The sequence below is a fragment of the Pan troglodytes genome, chromosome 6 (assembly GCF_028858775.2).
Source record: "Pan troglodytes isolate AG18354 chromosome 6, NHGRI_mPanTro3-v2.0_pri, whole genome shotgun sequence".
NCBI classification, from domain to species: Eukaryota; Metazoa; Chordata; class Mammalia; order Primates; family Hominidae; genus Pan; species Pan troglodytes.
In genome coordinates, this window is record NC_072404.2 from 27,764,599 (window position 1) to 27,785,778 (window position 21,180).

Here is a 21,180-nt window from a genome sequence, read left to right on the forward strand (position 1 = left end):
ATACTAGAAAACTATACAGCAATATCTCTTATGAATACTGATACAAGAATACTCAACAAAATGCAGGTAAAACAAATTCGGCAGTGTAGCAAAAGGATTATACAAGATCACCAAGTGGCATTTATTCTAGGAATGCAAAATGGTTCAAACATATAAAAATCAATTAATGTAGTACACTATATGAACAGAATAAAGGGGAAAAACAAAGATCATCTCAATTGATGCAGAAAAACATCTGACAAAATTCAACACCCTTCCCTCATCAGAAAAAAAAAAATGGAAGGAAACTTAAACTCACCAACATAAGGCTATATATGAAAAACCCACAACTAACATGATACTCAATGATGAATGGAAGATTGAAAGCTTTTCCCCTAAGATCAGGAGCTAGACAAATATGCCAGTTTTTTTGTTTTTTTTTGTTTGTTTGTTTTTGTCTCTTTTGTAATTTTAATTGAAGCAATCCTATTTTTTTAACTCTCTCTTATAAGCACCAAATTTTAATATCTAAGTCAATTTTTGGGGAAAGAAACACCATCAAGATCTTCCCTCCAGCAAAACAACGATGTTCACTCCTCTAAATATCCAAATTGAAGATCTACCAAAACAAAAACAAAAACAAAAGCCCACAGAGAAATAAAAAGTAACAAAAATCACATTCTAATGGGGGGCGTCAGTGCATTTAGCAGTCTTCGCTGTGCTGTCTAACCATCCTTCAGCTGACTTTCAAAAAAAAAAACACCCTACGCTCATCAAAATACACATTTTCCATTTGCTTTTTTAAATTAAAAATAATTATTAAAAAAAGGAAAACTTTAAGGAATTCACAATCAATTGCCTGACTCATTTTGATGTCATGTACAGCATATGGAGGTCAGGAAGGCTATTTGCAGCACATGTGATTAGGGGCTACTGATCTTCAGGGTTTAGCTTTCTTCCAAACAGTGTAAAATACCCACAATTCCAAGTATGAAGGGACACAGACGATCTCCTTTGAAAATTCCACAGGACAATACAGGCGCCCCAGCTGTTCTTCATAGAGCGACAGTGCTTCTGTCAGATTGACACAGTTCCCCTGTGTAAAATATTTCCCATCCTGTTTCAACACTTTCATTGAGAGGTCAAGAATCAGTCTGAGAAACTCCCATGTGGAATCTTCTTCTGGAGACGTGGAGATTGGAACAGCTGTCAAATCATTAATCACATAATCAAATTCTCTCCCTTCTTTGGCGTACCTCTTCAGTACCGGGATACAGTCTTCTATTAGAACCTGATAGCAGTCTCCTTTAAGATTGTCTAAGACATCGCCACACGTTTTTCGCATGTATTTCTTACACCCATCAATCACCATTTGGTCAATCTCTACCATAGTGACCATCTTTGGTTTTAGTTTGACTATTTCACACAATATGCCTCCGTCTCCACCTCCCAGAATGAGTACATCTTTGCCAGTGTAATCTTCTTTGCCACTGCCCATGATGGCCCGGGTATATGCCAAATCACTCTCTGCCAAATTAACATCCCCACTAAGGATGAGAATATTTCCAAACTGCTTCGAGTGTAGAATTTTTATATTTTGATAAGGTGAATCTTCGTCATATACCACTTCATCTATGTCATATTCAACCAGGCGCCCATCGGCGGTGGGCCAATATCTGTCGATGGCTCCTCCTCGCACTATGGGTGGTAATCGTTTCACCCGCCCAGTACTGTCCTGACTCAATTCTTTCATTCTTTCCTCTACTTTGTTCAAAATACTGTCGATCTCTTCTTTGCCTTGCGCATCACCATCATAACTCTGAAGGTCCAGCAACACCAATCCATGTGGGTAAATTCTCAAATTGGCAAAGCTGCCGTTCTTGTTTGTGTAGGTTGCTAAATAGCCATGGTCCTGCCAGGTGTGCACCGACTCCGCCATCCCCTGCTCCTGGAAAATGGACTGGAGGCCTTTTAGAATGGTCTCACCATCAGCTTTGGCGCCGAGCATGAAGTCGAGCGTGCTGTGCCGTGCTGCTGCCATAGTGAGGCGAGGCCCTGTGCCATGCCTGGGGGAGCGGCCGCGGGAGACTGGGGGGCCGCGCGGCGTGTCAGGCTGCGGCCGGCTGGGAGTGCGCTGCGCCCGGGGAGGCCAGGACTAGGAGGTGGGAGGGGCCGCCGGGAGCGACCCCAAATATGCCCGTTTTTACCACTTCTATTCAACGCAGTATTGGGAGCTCTAGGCAGACCAATCAGGCAAGAAAAATAAATAACGCATCCAAATTGGAAAGGAAGAAGCAAAATTTATCTCTGCTATAAGAGACGTGATTATATATGTAGAGAACACTAGAGATTACACAAAAAGTAGTTAGAGCTAATAATTAGACATTGCAGGACACAAAATCAACACAAAAATCAACTATGCTTCTACACACTAACAATGAACAATTATGAAAAGAAAATTAAGAAAACGATTCCATTTACAATGGCATCAAAATAATAAAGTACTTAGAAATAAGTTTAACCAAAAAGGCGAAAAAAGCCTTGTACGCTGAAAACTACATCCCCGAAAAAATCAAGGAAGACAAGGAAATGGAGAACCATCCCATGTTCATGGATTGGAAGGCTTAATATAAGGTGACAATACTAACTGAAGCTATGTACAGACTCAATGCATTCCTTCTCAAACTCTCAGTGACTTCTTTCGTAAAAACAAAAGTCCATCCTAAAATTAATGTGGAATCTCAAAGGACCCTAAGTAGCCAAAACAATCTTAAAAAAGAAGAACAGGCCGGGCGCAGTGGCTCACACCTGTAATCCTAGCACTTTGGGAGGCTGAGGTGGGCAGACTGCCTGAACTCAGGAGTTTGAGACCACCCTGGGCAACATGGTGAAACCCCGTCTCTACTAAAATACAAAAAAAAATTAGCCAGGCATGGCAGCATGTGCCTGTAGTCCCAGCTACTCAGGAGGCTGAAGCAGGAGAATTGCTTGAACCCAGGAGGCAGAGGTTGCAGTGAGCCGAGATTGCACCGCTGCACCCTAGCCTAGGTGATAGAATAAGACTCCATCCCTTAAAAAAGAAAAAAAAAAAAAAAAAAGAACAGTGTTAGAGGACTCACATTTCCTGACTTCAATACTTACTACAAAGCTATAGTAATCAAAACAGTGTGGTCTTGGCATAAAGGCAGACATATATATCAATGGAAATGAATAAAGAGCCCAGATACAAACCCTTGCATATACAGTTAACTAATTTTCAAAAAGGATGCCAAGAATAATGGCAAAGAACACTATTTTCAACAAACAGTGCTGGGAAAATTGGATATATCCACATGCAAAACAATCAGGTTGGACCCTTACCTTAAGCCATCTATAAAAACTAACTCAAGATGGATCAAAGATCTAAATGTAAGAGCTAAAACTATAAAACTCATGGAAGAAAATACAGGGGAAAAGTTTCATGACACTGAATTTGGCAATAATTTCTTGGATATGGCAACAAAAGAAAAATAAATAAACTAGACCTCAAAATTAAAAACTTTGGTGCAAAGGGCACTATCAAGACAGTGAAAAGGCAACCTATATAGAATGAGAGAAAATATTTGCAAATAATATCTAATAAGGGATTAATATCCAAGATATATAAATAACTCACTTAACAACTACAAAAACCCAGTTAAGAAATGGGCAAAGGACTTGAATTAACATTTCTTCAAAGAAGATGTACAGGTGACCAACGGGCACAAGAAAAAAATTCTTAACATCACTAATCATTGGGGAAATGCAAAACAAAACCACGATGAGATACCACTTTATGCACATTAGAATGGCCATTAAAAAAAAATCCAGGAAAGAACTAGGGCTGGCAAAGATGTGAAGAAACTGGAACACTCGTGCACTGCTTATGATGATATAAAATGACACAGCCACTGTGCCAAACAGTATAGTGGTTTCTGAAAAAATTGAATTTAGTATTATCATATAACCCAGCAATTCTACTTTTAGGAACACACACCCAGAACAACTGAAAGCAGGGACTCAAGCAGATATTTGTATGCCAATGTTTATTCATTGGTATTTACAATAGCCAAAAGGTGGAAACAACCGACAACATAAATAGATGAGTAAATAAAGATGGTATGTACATATAAGAGTATTATTCAGACTTTAAAAGAAATGACGTCAGGCACAGTGTCTTATGTCTCTAATCCCAGCACTTTGGGAGGCCAAGACAGGAGGATTGCTTGAGCCCAGGAGTTCAAGACCGACCTGGGCAACACAGAGAGACTCCATCTCTACCAGAAATTTTAAAAAGAAAAATTAGCCAAGCAGGGTAGTACATACCTATAGTCCCAGCTACTCAAGAGGTTGCAGTGGGAGGATCACTTGAGCCCAGGAGGTCAAGGCTGCAGTGAGCCACGATAGCACCACTGCACTCCAGCCTGGGCAACAGAGTGAGACCCTGTCTCAGAAGAGAAATAATTGAAAAAAAATTCTGATACATACTATAACATGGATAAACTTTAATAACAATGTTAAGTGAAATGAGCCAGTGAGAAAAGGACAAATACCATATGATTCCACTTATATGAGATACCTAGGATAGTCATATCCTCAGAGACAGAAACTAAAATAGAAGTAACCAGGGGCTGGAGGAAGAGGTCATAGGGGTAATTGTTTAGTAGGTAGAGAGTTTCAGTTTAAAATGATGAAAAAGCTCATGAGAGATCAGTGATGGCGGCACAACATTGTGACTATACTTAGTAACACTGAAAGGTTAAAAATTGTACCTTTTATTATGTATATCTTACCACAATAAAAAGCCCCACAGGGTAGTCAATGTTATGTTTAAAAGAGAAGAAATAAATGGGAAGTCATTTTAGATATGTATTTACACAGCTCTTAGAAGAGCTATTCAGCAGATGAGTACCTAATGAACTGGAATTTTGGCAGAGATCCTGGGAGTGAAGTGAACCAAATCACTTGGGAAGTGTGAAGTAATTTCCTCCTCCAGGGAGGTCAGCAGATAGAACATGTGAAGCCAATGTTAAGATTTCTCTGGAGTCTAAAAGATTATCAAATTGGACAAGTCTGTTCTCAGTGTTTTCCAACAAGGTGCAACTGACGTTTTGGACAGAACAACTGCTTCATCCTGTAGGACTCTCCTGCCTGCCATATGGTACTTAATACCCCTGAACTCCAAACCACTTACCAGGGGCATTCCCCTCACCCTGATCACTCTAACAATCAAAAAGAAACCCACCCACGTTTGTTACCACGACTACCATGACCCCAGATCACTCAGATGACAACCACAGAGTGATTGAATCCAAAACTGAAATAGGAGCACCCTGGTCTGTTAGGATATGACAAGCTATAAAGCAGTAGCAAACAACCCTAAATCTCAATCAATAGCTTCAAACCAAAAAAAAAAAAAAAAAAAAAAGGCTTCCGTCTTGTTCACATTACATGTCCATCACAGGCCAGCCCAAGGCTCTATTCCACACTGTCCTCACACCAGAAGCTGGGCTGATAGAGCTACCACTCTGCAGAATGCTGACAGATGCAGTGGCAGAGGGAATGAGATACAGTAAGTGGTATGCTGGCATTTAAATAATTCACTTAGAAGTGACATATAGTACTTCTCATATTCCACTGGCCAAAGCAAGTCAAATAGCCTTGACTGTTTCAGGGCCAGGAAAGTGCAACCCTACACCACTTACCTGTGAAGGAAAAGAACCAGCCCTGATGACTTCTAAACTATGCCTGCAAAGTGCTCTGAAAAGTAGAAAACGCTATATAAATGTTAATTAAAAGAGTATATTACTAACAGTACTACTTTGCCCTTCCATCCATTCAATGGATATTTATTAGGCATCTAATACATGCTGGACATCGTCTCCTAAGCATCAAATATATGCCAGACACCATGCTAAGAGAGCTGATGAAAACTGAGTCGTAAGTGGTAGGGTAAGAGAAACAATCTTTAAACAATTCCAGTGTGGTATGATAAATGTGATCAGGGAAGTCAGCCCAGGTACTCCAGAAGTTCCCAGGGCGAGCACCCGAGCCAGCGGTGGGGGCAATGGATGGGAAGACTTCCAGGAGCAGTAACCTACAGAGCTGCAGGATGCAGTCACCCTGGAGAACCTGCTGTAGATGCACAGGTGGAAGCATGAATGTGGACGCTGTGGATGGGGTGTCCCTGCCTTCCGCCAAGTCAATGAGACCAACTTGCCACAAATTCCCCATAGCCCTAATCTGCAGTCACTTCCACTAAATGTCCACTGACACATTTATAGGTTTTCTTGGTTTTCTAGGCAGACCGGATGTAAAGAACAGATCTCTGGGACTACTCTCCACTTTCCCCTCAACTAGAACATTCTATGAGATGCTCTAAGTTCAAGGAGACGACATTCTTTCAGTCCAGTTATCATAAGCTTGGTTCTAACCTCAGCAAAAACTGCTTTCTCTCAGCTAATATAGCGCAACAAAAGGGGAAATGCCCTAGGAAAACAATGTGTCAGAGGCTCCTAACCATTGAAAATCAGGCACATTCCCTTTATGATATTAAATACATTATAAAGAGCTATTAAAAACAGTGCAGACTCCAACACAAGCCGTAAGATATACAGTATACCACCCTGAGATATTTACCACAAAGTTCCTCTAATAAAGAAAAAAATATTTTTTCAACAGAAAATACATAAAATAAATACATATCTAGAAACACTAGACAGTCACTAAAAATGAAAACTGTAAAGACCTCTAAGCTACTAGGAAAAGTAATGCTGATAGTGCTAAGGAAAGCAGATTCCAACAGCAATCATACTGTAAAGGTTAGACAAAGATGACGACTGTGCTACAGGCAAACACTACATGGAAACTGCAGAAAATGGGGCACGGAGAGTAGGGGAAGCAGAGAAGTGGTTCAGTGCAGCTTACAGTAACATGTTATTGTTTGTACAATGCAAATTTCACATAAAAGTAATTCCTATGTACAAGCTTGGTGGATCTTATTCACATTCCCAAACTGACTTTTACAGGCAGTATAAAGCATAATCTGGTGAGTTCCTAAAAAAGAACCAGACTAGCTGCTGTTAACACTCCAGCCCTTCTAGTTAAAGGAAGGAGGGAACAGGGCAAGTTTCCGGACTCGCCAAGGCCCCGTGATTCCAGCAGCAAGGGCCAGGCAGAGGCTCTGGGGACAGAATCCTGGCTGAGTAACCTTCCTTACAAATTGCCCTGAGCAAATTAGTCAATTTAGCCTTATCTTTAAAATGCAGATAACACAACCTACTTCACAGATCTACAGTGGGGATTAAATCTGATAACTTTTAAGTACTTAGCACAGCATGACTTTTAAAAGGAAGTGATAGTTTCCATTCCTTGGGGGCAAAGAAGGATGGCTCTTAAGGTCTCCCTCTACTCTCCAAACCCAAGGTCTCCCAGGTCCCCATAGCACAGAGCAGGAGCCAGCTGAGCTCTGGCAAAAGCAGAAGAGGAAGGGAGTTCAAGCATGGCCTTCTGGTAGAGAGTGTGGGGAAAGAGGCGTGTTTTCTGTGTCTTTGTTCTTCCACCCTACCAATGCCTAGCACATAACCAGTGCTCAACTGACTATCTGATCAGTGTACTAACCCAGTCAGCAAGCCCTCTATCCTCAGCTGATGATCATGAAGGAAAACAGGCAGGAAACATCAACGATTTATTTGAACTAAAGCTCAGGCCCCTTGCACTGTGAGACTCCACACTTTATTTCTGTGCTGCATGCAGGGTGCTAGCATTTACTACTATGGAAGATACATTTTTCTGAGTGTTAACTTCAGTGATATTTACCAAATATGCCTCTGAATGGTCCTATTTCAAAAAAACTACAGAAAGCACTGCTTTTCATAAACAAAAAGAACAAAATGGCCCCAGTAGTATTTTCTTATCTCTATCCCTACCTACTTTAAGTAGCCTGTATCCATTCCACTTTGGTGAATAAAGCCGAGTCTTTTCTAAAACAAAACTGTATACTGGAGGTAAATATTCTAAAACATAACTTTGAGTAAAGGAAAACTCTCAAGAGCAGTTTAAATGTAATGCCTGGCTTATTCTATTCCAATGATGTTCTAATCTTTTTCATTAATTTACTCTAATGTTTATAATTGTTTTAGGCCACAATTATCTCATTGCTTCCTGGCCTGTGTACCTGATCAGAATCATTATGATCTCTGAGGTTTTCGCCTGATTTTTGAGAATCCTGCTCTGCTATGGCTGGGGTAGCCAGCAGAACACAGAACAATCAAGGAGCGTTTTAAATACAAGACTATTAGAGTGGCAAATCATTGTCCTTTCTGTGACCAGCTTCTGGGGCTCTGGAATTACATGTTAAACAACAGGATCAGATGGGAGCACTTTGCAGCTAAGAGACCAATACCAGAAAAATACCCCTTTACCCCTTCAACAGCGTGCTCCTGCCTATTTACAAGAACATTTAGCATCATTTCCTTCTCAAATGGGCCATCCTGTACTCTGGAGCTAGAACAGAGTACGAGGAGAACACTGACATTCAGTACCTACCAGTTTCTCTCCTAGGGAGCTGCAGCCAGCTGGAGCTCCCATGAGCTGCACTGTTGACAGCTCTTAGTAAGGGATCACACCCTTGCCTTTACGAGGTATTTCTGTCATTTTATATAAAAGCACAAAGACACAGTGGTCAGCACGACAAGACTACAGCCTGGGGGAAGCGTAATCACTGTCAGAGGACATCAAATCCAACACACTGGTGGGATGGCAGGAAAGCAGACTCGAAAGTAGTTCAGAGTAAATGAGTCTCCTTGTTTGCTTCTTACTCATAACATTAGGCCTAAGCTGCTTTGCTGAAACACTTAGCTCTGCGCTTTCCAAGTGATAGAAATTATACTTACTCCAATGTGTGAGATTAAAACCCACTGCACACTGAGCTGAACGACATTCGATGTGCAGTAATGCCACTTCAGGTGGTTCATCACATTGCTTTATTCATAAGGCTGGGGGACAGGGTGGAACCACACGAATTTAACATCTTGCTGTGCCTTAAATGTTCATTAAGTGTTCTTATCCGCAGTCACCTGCCCACCCCACAGAACCACTCTCCACTAATTTAGAGACTATAATCTGTGCACATTTAAATTACGATGAACAGGAACGTTTCCACTGGAAAAACCATCACACATCTTTGATTTGCACTGCCAATTAGGTCTTCAGAAAAGGAAAAAAAAAAAACCCTGATCATCTTACATATAGTAATTTGCCTTAATTGGTGCATAATGGATCGGATATAATTTGTGGGTAACCCCTACATGATAAATAGTTTATTTAACATTTTAGAACTACCAAAAATTAGCCTCATTGTGTGGCAGTAAACGCTCACTTCCAACTACACATTCTGGGACTTCTGAGTTTCCTAAGCATGAATTATGAATATCAGTAGTGGAAGTGCAAAGAACTCTCCAGCTTAATAACAGGAGTGACACATTCCAGAAACATTTTCTGATTACATTCACAAGGAGCTCCGGAGTGATAAATTCCAGATACATTTTCTGACTAAACTCACAGGGAGCTCAAATCTCCATCCAGAGGGTTTGTTTTGTGTTTTTAGTCCTGTAGCAACAGAAACTCCTAGAAGGTTGTTAGGACGCCAGCCGGAAGTGGTGGCTCACGCCTGTAATCCCAGCACTTTGGGAGGCCGAGGCAGGTGGATCACCTGAGGTCAGCAGTTCAAGACCAGACTGGACAACATTGTGAAACCCTGTCTCTACTAAAAAAAAAAAAATACAAAAAATTAGACAGGCGTGGTGGCGGGCGCCTGTAATCCCAGCTACTCGGGACGCTGAGGCAGGAAAATTGCTTGAACCCGGGAGGCGAAGGTTGCAGTGAGCCGAGGTCACGCCATTACACTCCACCCCGGACAAGAGCGAAACACCGTCTCAAAAAAAAAAAAAAAAAGGATGCTAATACACGGTAAAAGCCAGTGGCAAAAAATAAAAAATCGAACCCTGTCTCATTCCGTAGGCTTTACTGTTTCCCTTGCTTTTAATAGTTTAATCTCACAGGAGGCATTTTAAAAATATTCTCAGAAACATCAACAACAGATTTTTCTCAAACGACCATTTTCAGGAAGGCTTCAGAAATTACTAAAAGGCCAAAGCTACCGTTAGCGGCTCAGTCTTTGCCGCCAGACTCGGGCAGGTGACAGCGGTTTGGGCTCGGGCGCCTGGCACTCTGCGCCTTCCAACGCTGGCGGCCCCGCCTCCCCTTCTCTCGGGCCAGGCACGCAGGTGGAGGAAAGTAAACACCAGTCGGAGGCAAGGTGGAAGCAGTGAGTCTCGCGACTCTCACAAAAACAAGTGGAAAAAAAAAAAACAATCCTCGCACAAAGCATCTCTGTGCTCCCACAAGCAGAGGCGTGGCTGCTTGTTTCCCTTTTTAAAGGTTGTATTTTTAGTTCTTTTGAAAAATGTTTTTATTGCTTACTTCTAAGTAAACATGTATCTCCATTACGATAACGTAGAGAAAAGCTCTTTTAAGAAGTAAAAAGAGAAAACTGAAGTCACGTTCACATTCCCACTACCCACTGAAACGTTTGGGGGAACTTACTCAAGTGTTTGCTAATGAGTTTTAAAGACGAGTTAGGCCCTTAACGCGTAATTGGGGTCGTGCTGTGCATATGATTTGGGATCTTGCAGCTTGTTTAACTCGGCCCAATGACGTTACCATTTCCCCCAAATGGTTACTAATTCCTTGAAAACGTTTACAAAAGTTCTAGAATAAACACTAAAGTTATTCTTTTTAAACTCCATTATCCAAGTTGGACTGGTCTGGCGATCGACTGTTAAAAAAAAAAAATTACAACTTTCTTAAGCTTCCTGATCTCTGTGCCAATTCCCGGAGAAAGTGTGGGGAGTGCACAAAAAAAGCCCCTCCCCCGTCTCACGAGGGCTGCAAACGCAGGCGCTGCGCCCCGCTAGCTCCCCGCCTGCACCCCCGGCGGCCACCCGAGACTGAGCAGAGCGCCAGGCTGAGCGCGGTTGTGTGCTGGGGCGACCGGCCTCTGTGGTCCGCGTGGCACAAACGTGACCCACTGCGCACACCTGCAGGGCGCGCCCACTCCGGCACTCAACCGGCTGGGCGCGCCAGATCCCCAGTGCCGCAGCCAAGGGCCACGTTTCCAGCCCAAGGCCAGCAGGACCGGGTGGCAAAGGGAAGTCAAACTGTGGGTGCGTCCGGACGGCGGCGGGCGGCCGGACCCTCACCTGGTAGCGAGTCGCCAACTCCATTCTTCCTAACCGGGCTCCAGTCTCCTCCCAGCACGCGGCCACGGGAGCCCGGACTCACCACGGCCCGGCGCACCAAGAACGCCCAGCGCCCGAGCAGCTAGCGCGCTCCGCCCGGAGCACAGGCGGGCCCCGGGAGGGGCGCACTTGACGCCCGGGACAGGGGGAGCGCGTTGCGCTGCCCGCTCGGTGCCGCCTCACTGGGCCTCGTGGCTCCGATCACGTTCCAACTTCGCGGCCACTGACCTTGTCTTCGCAGGCGGCGCGAGAGGGGGCTGCAGTTGGGCGCGGCAAGAGCAATTACCAGTGTTAGGGCGCCGGGCTCCCCCCTGCAGCAGAGGGAGGGAGTGGAGCCGTCCGGCGGGGTTTAGCGCGGGAGAAATGAGGGGGCTGTCCCGGCGCAGCCTCCAGCTGGCACGCGCGCTGGATACTTGGCAGGGTTTATTCCAGGTCATGCCATGGGGCGCGAGCTTCTGCTGCAACCCCTGTCTCTGATCCAGGAAAATATTGTAGGGCGGCTTTGGGGCTTGTTTTGTTTTGTTGTTGTAAAGGGGCAGGGTTCTCTTTGGGAAGATTCTGTCTCCCAAAACATTTGCTACAGGGTTCACTTTGCAGAACAGGCAACCCAGGTTTCTTTACCAAGGCCCAGGTGGACAGCTGCAAACCCGCCTGAAACTTTAGACGGCCATTACACAGTAGGCCTCCACACCCACCAGACAAAGAGTTTGTAGAGGTCAGGAATGCTGACTAATTTAGCAGAATTGACCCCGGCATCTACTAAGCATCAGGCACTGGGCTAGTCCTAGGAACAGAAGGGTGAACAAAAACAGGCCCCTGCTCTGTTGGAGTTTACAGCCTGAGAGCCAGTTACCAACCTAATTGCATTATTCTAAATAAATACAATAATGATGCAAATAAGCGTAATAACAATGATGTAAATTTTATAAATTAGATTTATAATTAATATTAATTTGATACCACTATCAATGACAAATGTAATGACGATGCAAATAAATGTAAATTTGGAGCGATGATGCCATGAGAAAAAAGGCAAGTGGTATTATAGTGGTGTGAAATAGGAAGACAATCTGGTAGAGGTCAGGGAATACTTCTGAGAGCTCAGATATGAAGAGTGAGGAATTAAGTTTGTGGAAATTGTGGGAGAGTTGAAGTAGAGAGTGGGGAGAATGGTAAATGAAGTTGTCCTGAAATCACAGCAGGTTTGCTGGACAGTGTTGCACACCTATTTAGAACCGTGGTCCTAGGTTTACAGTAGAGCATCCTGTACGCATAGGACCTTCTGCAGCCCCTCTCAGCTGCTTAGGATCTGACGTTCAACTTTTCTTTACTGAACGAGTGAATGAAATTGGCCAAACATTTACTCAAGCTTGAAGAGAAAACATGGAAAAGGTTTCCTTCCTTCCTTTGGTTAGTTCAGCAAACAACATGTGTTATGTGCTTTCATGTTCCAGCCCTCAATGTTCTTACTTCCTGGTGGTAGTAAAACCAATACAACATTGTGTGACTTCAAATGTTTTGTTTTTATTGGATAATGTTATTTATTCATTATGGCCACTTCATTTTTATTATGCTTTAGAGTTTTCCTTCACATGCAGTATCTCCTTGAATCCTCTCAATATCCTTCCAGATCCTTATTGTCCACATTTTTAAAATAAGGAAACAGAATCTAAGAAAATACATTAAGAGATCCCTGCCACCCTGCCACTAAGTGACAGCAGCAGACTGCCAAACTGAAAACCATTCCTTATGCCTCGAGATCCAACATTCTTTCCATTTTTCTGTATTTTTTCCCTTTGGCTGCCAGGAAGCTTAGAGTAAAAATTAATTGAATCAGAGCTCTTCTTCCTCTTTTTTTTTTTTTTAGATAATTGCTTCCTCATGAACTGCTGATCTTGTTTGCACTTCTTTTCATTGTAGGTTAAATCAAATCAATTTTGGAAAAGGGAGCACAAATTTGAAGCAGGTCAGATTTTGCAAAGCACTTGAAGCAGCCTAGACTAGCTACTTCTGTATCAGGAAACCTGTAAGCTGTTGAACCTTTCTGTTTAGAAATTTGCCATAAGCAACCCTAAGTCTTCAGATGACAACCCCGAAATTTTCTTCCTGTGCTTAGCAAAGCCTGTACACGTTTGATGGTATTTAGTAATTGATTATATAGTGGTGTGTTTTGTTTTGTTTTGTTTTGGTCAGGCTTTGGGAAAATCTCTAAGGAACCAGAGGATTTAAACATCGCACTGCAGTAATACTTTCTAATAATTATTATTGATAGGGTTCACGGGATGTGAGCACTGGGTTTCATCATGGCACTGCAAGAATGAGTGTCCCTTCCAGATGCAACAGTATACATATTGCAACAGAGAAAAAGAAGACATAATGTTTGCAACTTCCTTTAAGAAGTCTGTCTAGAAATCTATGCTTGATTGCTTTTTAAATGTTTCCATGAGAGAGTAAAAACTTGGTCCCCAGTACCTTGAACAAGGTAAGAAATTGGTGATTAGAAGCCAAAGGAGTTAATAATGCCACAATAAAATATGCTGCTCTGGCATATTCACTATTTTTAGTTAAAAGCACTTAAAAAAAAAAAGCAGGTAGGAGAAGATCACTCTGAACTTAATGTTGTTTCTTAAAAGCAGGAGATAAAATTCCCCTGTGAAAGCTGTCCTCCCTACATAAGAAGGAAAGCCACATTCTTATCAAAGACAGGAAATTGAAGCTGAGGGAAATCTGTACAAACAAACCTTGTTAAACTAACCCTTATCTTCTTAGTCACTTCTCCACCCAATTAACTACACTAGCCCATGCCCCTTTGCCTTATCGCATTTTCAGTTTTACTACTCTGTGCAATTCACTATATAAATGTCCAACTCAAACTTCATCCTGGGGTCTTCATTTCCTTAAAAAGGCACCCATGCCACATAAAACTTCGATTAGACAAATCTATATGCTTTTCTTTTGTTAATCTATTTTATGTCAGTTTAATCCTCAGACCCAGCCAGGACCCAAAAGGATGGAGATGAAGTTTTACTCCCCTACAAAGCCATTATTGAACCTCATTAAATGATGTGAGAGAGCTGTAATTGGATGTCAACCCTGGCCCACGATTTTTGCTTTGTAAAAGGAGCCCAAACATCTCTCCTCTATCTGAAGTAGTATCTCTGCCGTCCCCACAGAGCTTAGTTGTGGGCAAACTCCCTAGTCCTCCCCACATAACAGAAAATCGTGCTGGTTTGGTGCTCTGGACAACTCACCAGAGAATCTACCTTCTGCAGAGAGCTGGAAGCAGCATGAGTCTATGGAAACTGAGAGGTAATTTCATTAGGTCTGCCTCCCCTGCTTGCTTTTGGTCATTTGCCTCTTGGTGTTGTTTCCTTTTCCCATGAAGTTGAAGGCTGCAGTAGCTGAACACCGCACCAATGAACACTGAGACTTAACTTCACTGGCTACTTTATAGATAACGTTCATAGGTCACCGTGGTAACTGTTGCTTCCATTTTTTTTTTTTTTTCTCAGAAACTTAGGCCAGCTTCTGTCCATTTCAAACTGGTTGAGGCCACTGACTCTTCAAGTGCCTGAGAGGTGGCCTTTTGATGTCAGAGGGTCAAAAACTCCACCCTCAGATGATGCTAACACTGCCATTTTTCTGTACATATGTCCTATATAATGCCATGAACTCTGGCTACATTTGTGCAGAATGAGCCTGTTACTTCATTTTTTTCCCAGTGCCAATTACATTTCCCCATAACTCAGACCACCCCATTTCCCTAACCCATAAATATCCCTAAGCCTTATCTTCAGGGAGGCGTACTTCAGAGCTATTCTCCCACCTCCTCACTCCATGCCCTTGTGAATAAATCTTTTTTTTCTTTTGCAAAACCCATGTCACACGAATTGATTTACTGTTCAGGGCAGAACAGACTAGGACCTAGCTGGTAACAGTATCTGAGTACCACTTGGCATTGTATGTGGTCATGAATAAATAAAGTGACCGTTAAACAGGAAAACATCACTGGTTGTTCTCTAGCTCTTGGTCTCTTGAAACTTCCATCTCATTGTGATCAGATAACACCTACCCTAGAATGGGGAGACCTCCCTAAATTTGAAACATTCAGATATAAAATTTCCAAGTTGCTACAGAATCAAAGATCTAGAACTGAGTCTTTTGTAAAATCATCATCTAACACTGACTGGGTGCCTTTCTGGAACGTTTTTCTTTATTATTATTACAACCTGGTATTCCATCATCCTGACTTGGTATGTCAAGATGATGTTGTCACACAACACTGTGATGAAAATCACCCAAATGGCTTATGACAAAATAACCTGGACAATCAATAATCAGATCTGTCCATATATCAGATGCAGAAAAATACACATCATGATGAAACTTTAATGCCTGTGGTCTTTCAAAAAGTCAATAGTAATAGTGATATCAAGAATAGCAGCTAATTTAAAGAGTACTCACTATGCTCTAAGCCCTGTGCTGAATTAACCTTTGAATGTGTTCCCTCCTTGAATCCTTCAACTGAGAGTTCTACATCTTTTCAAAACTGGTGCTGTAAAAGTAAGTGAAACAATATTTTCAAAGCATTTGGGATTTCTTAGAGATGCTATGTAAACTCCAAATACGATTAACGCAACCCATATTACATAGGTTTTTGTAATAGTTAGTGCATTATTTATCATTTAGTATGTGAACATAAAATATTATTTTGACTAGGCACTGACAACAAATGAGCGAAAATAACATCTTATTCAATAATTCTTACCTTTCTATGAATTTAGGTCTTATAAAAGAAAATTTTTAATTTCCAATTAGTGGTATCAACAAAAGCACTCTGGTATGTAGTTTTTAAAGAACCACATTTTTTTTCATAATCATTTAGGCAGCATACTTAAAAATAATCTATAAAATGTCAATATACAGAGCTCAGAATAAATGTATCTATAAAAATAACTTTTACTTCTTAAATAACAAAAAGTCATAAAATATTTCATTAGTTCAATAGATAAATGCAGGATATTTTTAAAAGCAGTTTTTAATTTCTATTTTGTCAAGGCTAAAATAACCAACCATACAGTATTTCAGAGATGAAAGTCAAAGTATTAATATTTGTTATAATATTTGGAAAACTTTATTGCTTCAGGTGTGGTAAGTAATCTCTATTTGCTAGCCCTGATTCAGTATTTGACAGGCAATAATAGAAAATCTTACGTTATAAAATGGAAAATTTGGGATCAGAAATAGAGTAATACTATATTCTTTTTGTTTTTTTTCTTTTGAGACGGAGTCTTGCTCTGTTACCCAGGCTGGAATGCAATGGCGCGATCTTGGCTCACTGCAACCTCTGCCTCCCACATTCAAGCGATTGTGCTGGCTCAGCCTCCCGAATAGCAGGGATTACAGACATGTGCCACCACTCCCGGCTAATTTTTGTGTTTTTAGTAGAGATGGGATTCCGCCATTTTGGCCAGGCTGGTCTGGAACTCCTGACCTGAAGTGATCTGCCGGCCTTGGCCTCCCAAAGTGCTGGGATTACAGGCATGAGCCACCGCACCAGGCCAAGGAATATAGTAATATCATATTCCTGAGAGAAGAAAAACACAACTTTCCAGGCTTTGCAGAATTTCCAAAGTTGTTACAGACTTATCCTTCTTTATTTGCAATAATCAAGTATTTGTACACGAGTCATAAGGCTGGATCCCATTTGTGATAACAGAACACGTACGGAAGTGAGGCAGTTATGGGTTTATTTCGTCCTTTAAGCTTCCAGCAGATTCTAATGGGCAGGCATATTTAAGAATCATTGCTCTAGTACAGCTCAGTGGCTTGCAAAGTGTGGCAAGATCAGCAGCATCCACATCACTTGAGCTATGGTAAGAAATTCACATTCTTGGGCCCCCTTCTGGACCTACTGAATCAGAAACTTTGGGGATGGAGCCCAGCAATCCAGATTTTAGTCACTATTCTGGTGATTCTTATCCTCACTGAAATTTACAGACCTCTGTAGTTGTAATCCAAGGTGTACTGCTCACCAACCAGGCAATCTAGAGGCTAATCATTGAGCTTCATTTTTCTCATCCGTAAAATCGGGATACTATGTACCTGCCTAACCCCCTCAACAGTATTCTTCTTTTTGTATGTGTGTGGAGGTTTCTATTTATTTATTTGACAAGTAAAAATTGTATATGTTTATGGTGTACAACATGAGATTTTTGATATATGTATACATTATGGCATGGCTAAATCAAGCTATTTATGCATTACTTTGCATAGTTGACACTTTTATGAACCTTAAAGTCAGCCTTTTTAGCATTTTCGGATACACAATATTTTGTTATTAACTGTAGTCACCATGATGTACAAGAGCTCTCTTGAACTCATTCCTCCTGTCAAATCTAAATTTTGCATTATTTGACCAACATCTCCCCAGTCCTCCCACCGCTTTCAACAGTATTCTTACAAACATGAACATGTAGTATCAAGTGCGATTGTATTTTGAGAAGCCTAGAGTGTTTTACACTTGTAAAGTAGTATTAATAGTTGTGATCCTTCCATTTATTGATCACTAACCATGTTCCAGAACCTGTTGACACACTATACCACTCAGTCATTACCACAAACATGTGTTGTACAGAATACCATCCTTTTTTTTTTGTTCAGATGAGGAAACTGAGGCTTTGAGGGTTTAAGACACTTGCTCAGGGGGACCCAGCAGAGCCAAGTTAGAACTCACATCTGTGCTACTATCAGGCTATACCCTCTCACATTTTTGCCTTATTCAGATAGCCTGAGAGAGAGGGAGAAGAAATTCAAACTTCAATTTTAAAAATGGAGCCTGGGCAACATCGTGAGACCCCCATCTCTACAAAAAACTTTTTTAAAATTAGCCAGGTGTGGTAACATGCCCTTGTGGTCCCAGCTGCTCAGGAGGCTAAGGTAAGTGGATCGCTTGAGCCCTGTAGGTTGAGGCTGCAGTGAACTGTGATGGCACCACTTCACTCCAGCCTGGGGGACAGAGCAAGACCCTGTCTCAAAAATATATATAATTAATTAATTAAAACAGGACTGGGAATGGATACAAGATTATAGAGGAAGAATAAGTTCTACGTGTTCTGTAGCACTGTAGGGTGAATACAGTCAACAATGATTTATTGTATACATTTAAAAAGCTGAAGAGAAGGTTTTGAAAGTCCCCAACACAAAGAAATAATAAATGTTGGAGTTGATGGATATGCTAAATACCCTGATTTGAGCATTACACATGGTATAAAATGTATCCAATATGCCTTTGTACCCCATAAATATGTATAATTATTACATGTCAACTAAAAATATTTAAACAGCTAACGACAACCAAATTTGTCTATCAGGACGGGCATGTAGATGTAAACTGTTTAATTCATACACTAGAATACTGTATATCAGTTCAAATGAATAAATTGATCTGCATTTATCAATCAATAAGAATAAATCTCAGAAAGCATTAAATTAAAAGATCAAGTTAATAAAAGAATAAAATTGAGGAACTAGGCTCTTTATATACTACCATTTCAACCTGTTTATTTACTGCGCCTAGGATTCCGATAACTTCCCCCTATTTCTTTCTGAAAATGATTATTTATCTGTTTATAGGCCATTTTTAACAGGTATTCCTAAATTCTTTTCAAAAGACTTTCCCCACTTCATCACGCACACACCCCGGCTCTCCTTTCTGTAATCTACATATACTCTAGACTTTAGTGCTATAAAATTTGCCTCAGCTGGTTATTCGAATCTGATAATCTGATCATCATGTCTTTAACAGCTTTCACCTCTGACCTACAAGTCATGTCTGGATTCTTTTATAGCTTTTGAATCCAAACAAGCTCCTGACCTTGCTAACTATAGCCCAGCACCAGGAGATTTCTGACAGTATAAAATTCAAGGCCTAATCTTAAGACTATGTAATGAAATTGATAACCATAAATTCCAAGATGGGCTCAGGACAACAGGACTTGGCATTTCTGGCCATTACTTCCAAAGCAAATCATATCTGTATATGAAATACAACAAAGTCTGCTAGTCTGAAAGCACGTTAAATATGGCTTGTTACGTTCAGCCTTTCCACACTGCTCTTATAAACAGGAGGTGGACTGTTTCCATCAGACTCTGACCAAGTAAACTTAAATGTAATGATGTTACAGTCTGAGTCTTTTTGTTTTTTAAGAAAAGCAACATAAGCAACAAAAGCTTCCCTGCCTGTTTCCTGCAGTTGCTCCCACTCCATCTCTCGCTTCCATTTTCTTTCAGAACACTCTGAAACTCTCAAGCATTTTCTATAAGAGAACTTGCAGTTCTCCACCGGGATCAGGAGAGGCATAGATGATTTTTTTCTGGAAGGAAGCACAGGTTTTGCAATTTCTTAGGAAAGTTGGGGCATGTGAGGGCCAAGACAGAAATCTATCATACTTGAAACAAGCTTCCCCAAAGTAATAAGAAAAACAAAATAGGCCGGGCGCAGTGGCTCACGCTTGTAATCCCAGCACTTTGGGAGGCCAAGGTGGGCAGATCACGAGGTCAGGAGATCAAGATCATCCTGGCCAACATGGTGAAACCCCATCTCTACTAAAATACAAAAAATTAGCTGGGCGTCGTGGTGAGCACCTGTAGTCCCAGCTACTCAGGAGGCTGAGGCAGGGGAATCGCTTGAACCGGGGAGGCAGAGGTTGCAGTGAGCCAAGATCGTGCCACTGCACTCCAGCCTGGCGGAAGAGCGAGACTCTGTCTTAAAAAAAAAAAAAAGAAAAAAAAAAAACAGAAAAAGAGAAAAGCAATCAAACAAAGTCAAAGTGATAATATTATTAGATGGAGTTCTATTTCTTTTTTCCAGAAACTGCCTGTGTTCTCTGACCTGCTAGTGCCTGGGATATTTATAGACCATGTTCCAAGAGAAGAGAAGGTAAAGCAGTGTCTATGTTACAAACAAAAAGGAACTGAGCTACAAGACTGAAAAACTGAAAGAAACAGCAATGTAAACACGCCGTTTACTTGACATCATAAATTTATCTTTGGCTTTCTACTCCTTTCCCTCAAAAAAAAAAAAAAAAAAGCAAAGAAAACATATCAAAATAGGTTAGGCAGATGTCATAGGCTAAAATCAGCAGCTTCTGAAATTTATTAACTTCTGGGCAAAAGTATAATTGCTTGAAACTGTTTAGATTTTTTTCATCCTCATGAAATCTTTTAACTGAAACCCAGGAGGTGAGCAAAAACAGTTGTGTTAACAGCTTCTGTTCAAGTTACAGCTACAAATACATGACAGAGCATGTGCTCCTGTGGCAAAAGCTGTAAGTCAGCTGTTTCTTATTTCATCCTCTTTGGGAACAAATATCAAGGTTGAAATAGACCTCTAGAAGTGTCATTTTTAATTACAACGCTTACTGAGATAATAGCTGATTAACAGACAGTTGTAAGAAATAATGCAGAGAGACTCTGTGGACACTTTGCCCAGTTTCCCCCATGGTAACATTTTGGGAAACTATAGTACATTGTCCCACCTAGGATATTGACATTGATACAATCCACCAAACTTACTCAGATTTCTCCAGTTTTACTTGTCTGTCGTGGGCACCACCTGTGTAGGTTTGTCCATGCACCACCGCAAGGAGGACACGAGGTTCCCCCTGTTGCCCTCTATAGCCACATCCACCTTCCTCCCACATCCCTTCCTCCTTCCTTAACCCCTGGTAACCATTAATTTATTCTCCATTTCAAAAACCTTTTCATTTAAAAAATGTTACATGGATGGAATCATGCAGTATATAACATTTTGGAATTGGCTTTTTAAAAAATTCAGTACAATTCTCTGGAGATTCATCCAAGTAGCAATGAGTATTAATCA

General features: G+C 41.2%; 2 protein-coding genes across 6 annotated transcripts in view; both read right to left on the reverse strand.

Moving 5' to 3' along the window:
- Positions 1–11,704, reverse strand: part of CDCA7L (cell division cycle associated 7 like) — a 47,308-nt gene extending 35,604 nt beyond the window's left edge. Inside the window, exon 1 of one of the 5 annotated variants that reach the window (XR_010158321.1) lies at positions 11,259–11,418. Coding sequence is in view for 3 of the 5 variants with exons in the window: in NM_001280512.1 (NP_001267441.1) it covers positions 11,259–11,282 (24 nt within the window). In the remaining 2 variants the exon portion in view is untranslated. 5 annotated transcript variants of the gene reach the window in all.
- LOC739762 (spermine synthase) lies at positions 441–2,695 on the reverse strand. The gene has a single exon (XM_016957147.4). The coding sequence runs from the start codon at positions 2,018–2,020 to the stop codon at positions 920–922; it is 1,101 nt and encodes a 366-aa protein (XP_016812636.1). The 5' UTR covers positions 2,021–2,695; the 3' UTR covers positions 441–919.
- Positions 11,705–21,180: the final 9,476 nt, after the last annotated feature.

Bases quoted from the DNA above. Each gene is read 5' to 3' on its own strand.
- LOC739762 (XM_016957147.4), bottom strand. From the start codon at position 2,020: ATGGCAGCAGCACGGCACAGCACGCTCGACTTCATGCTCGGCGCCAAA.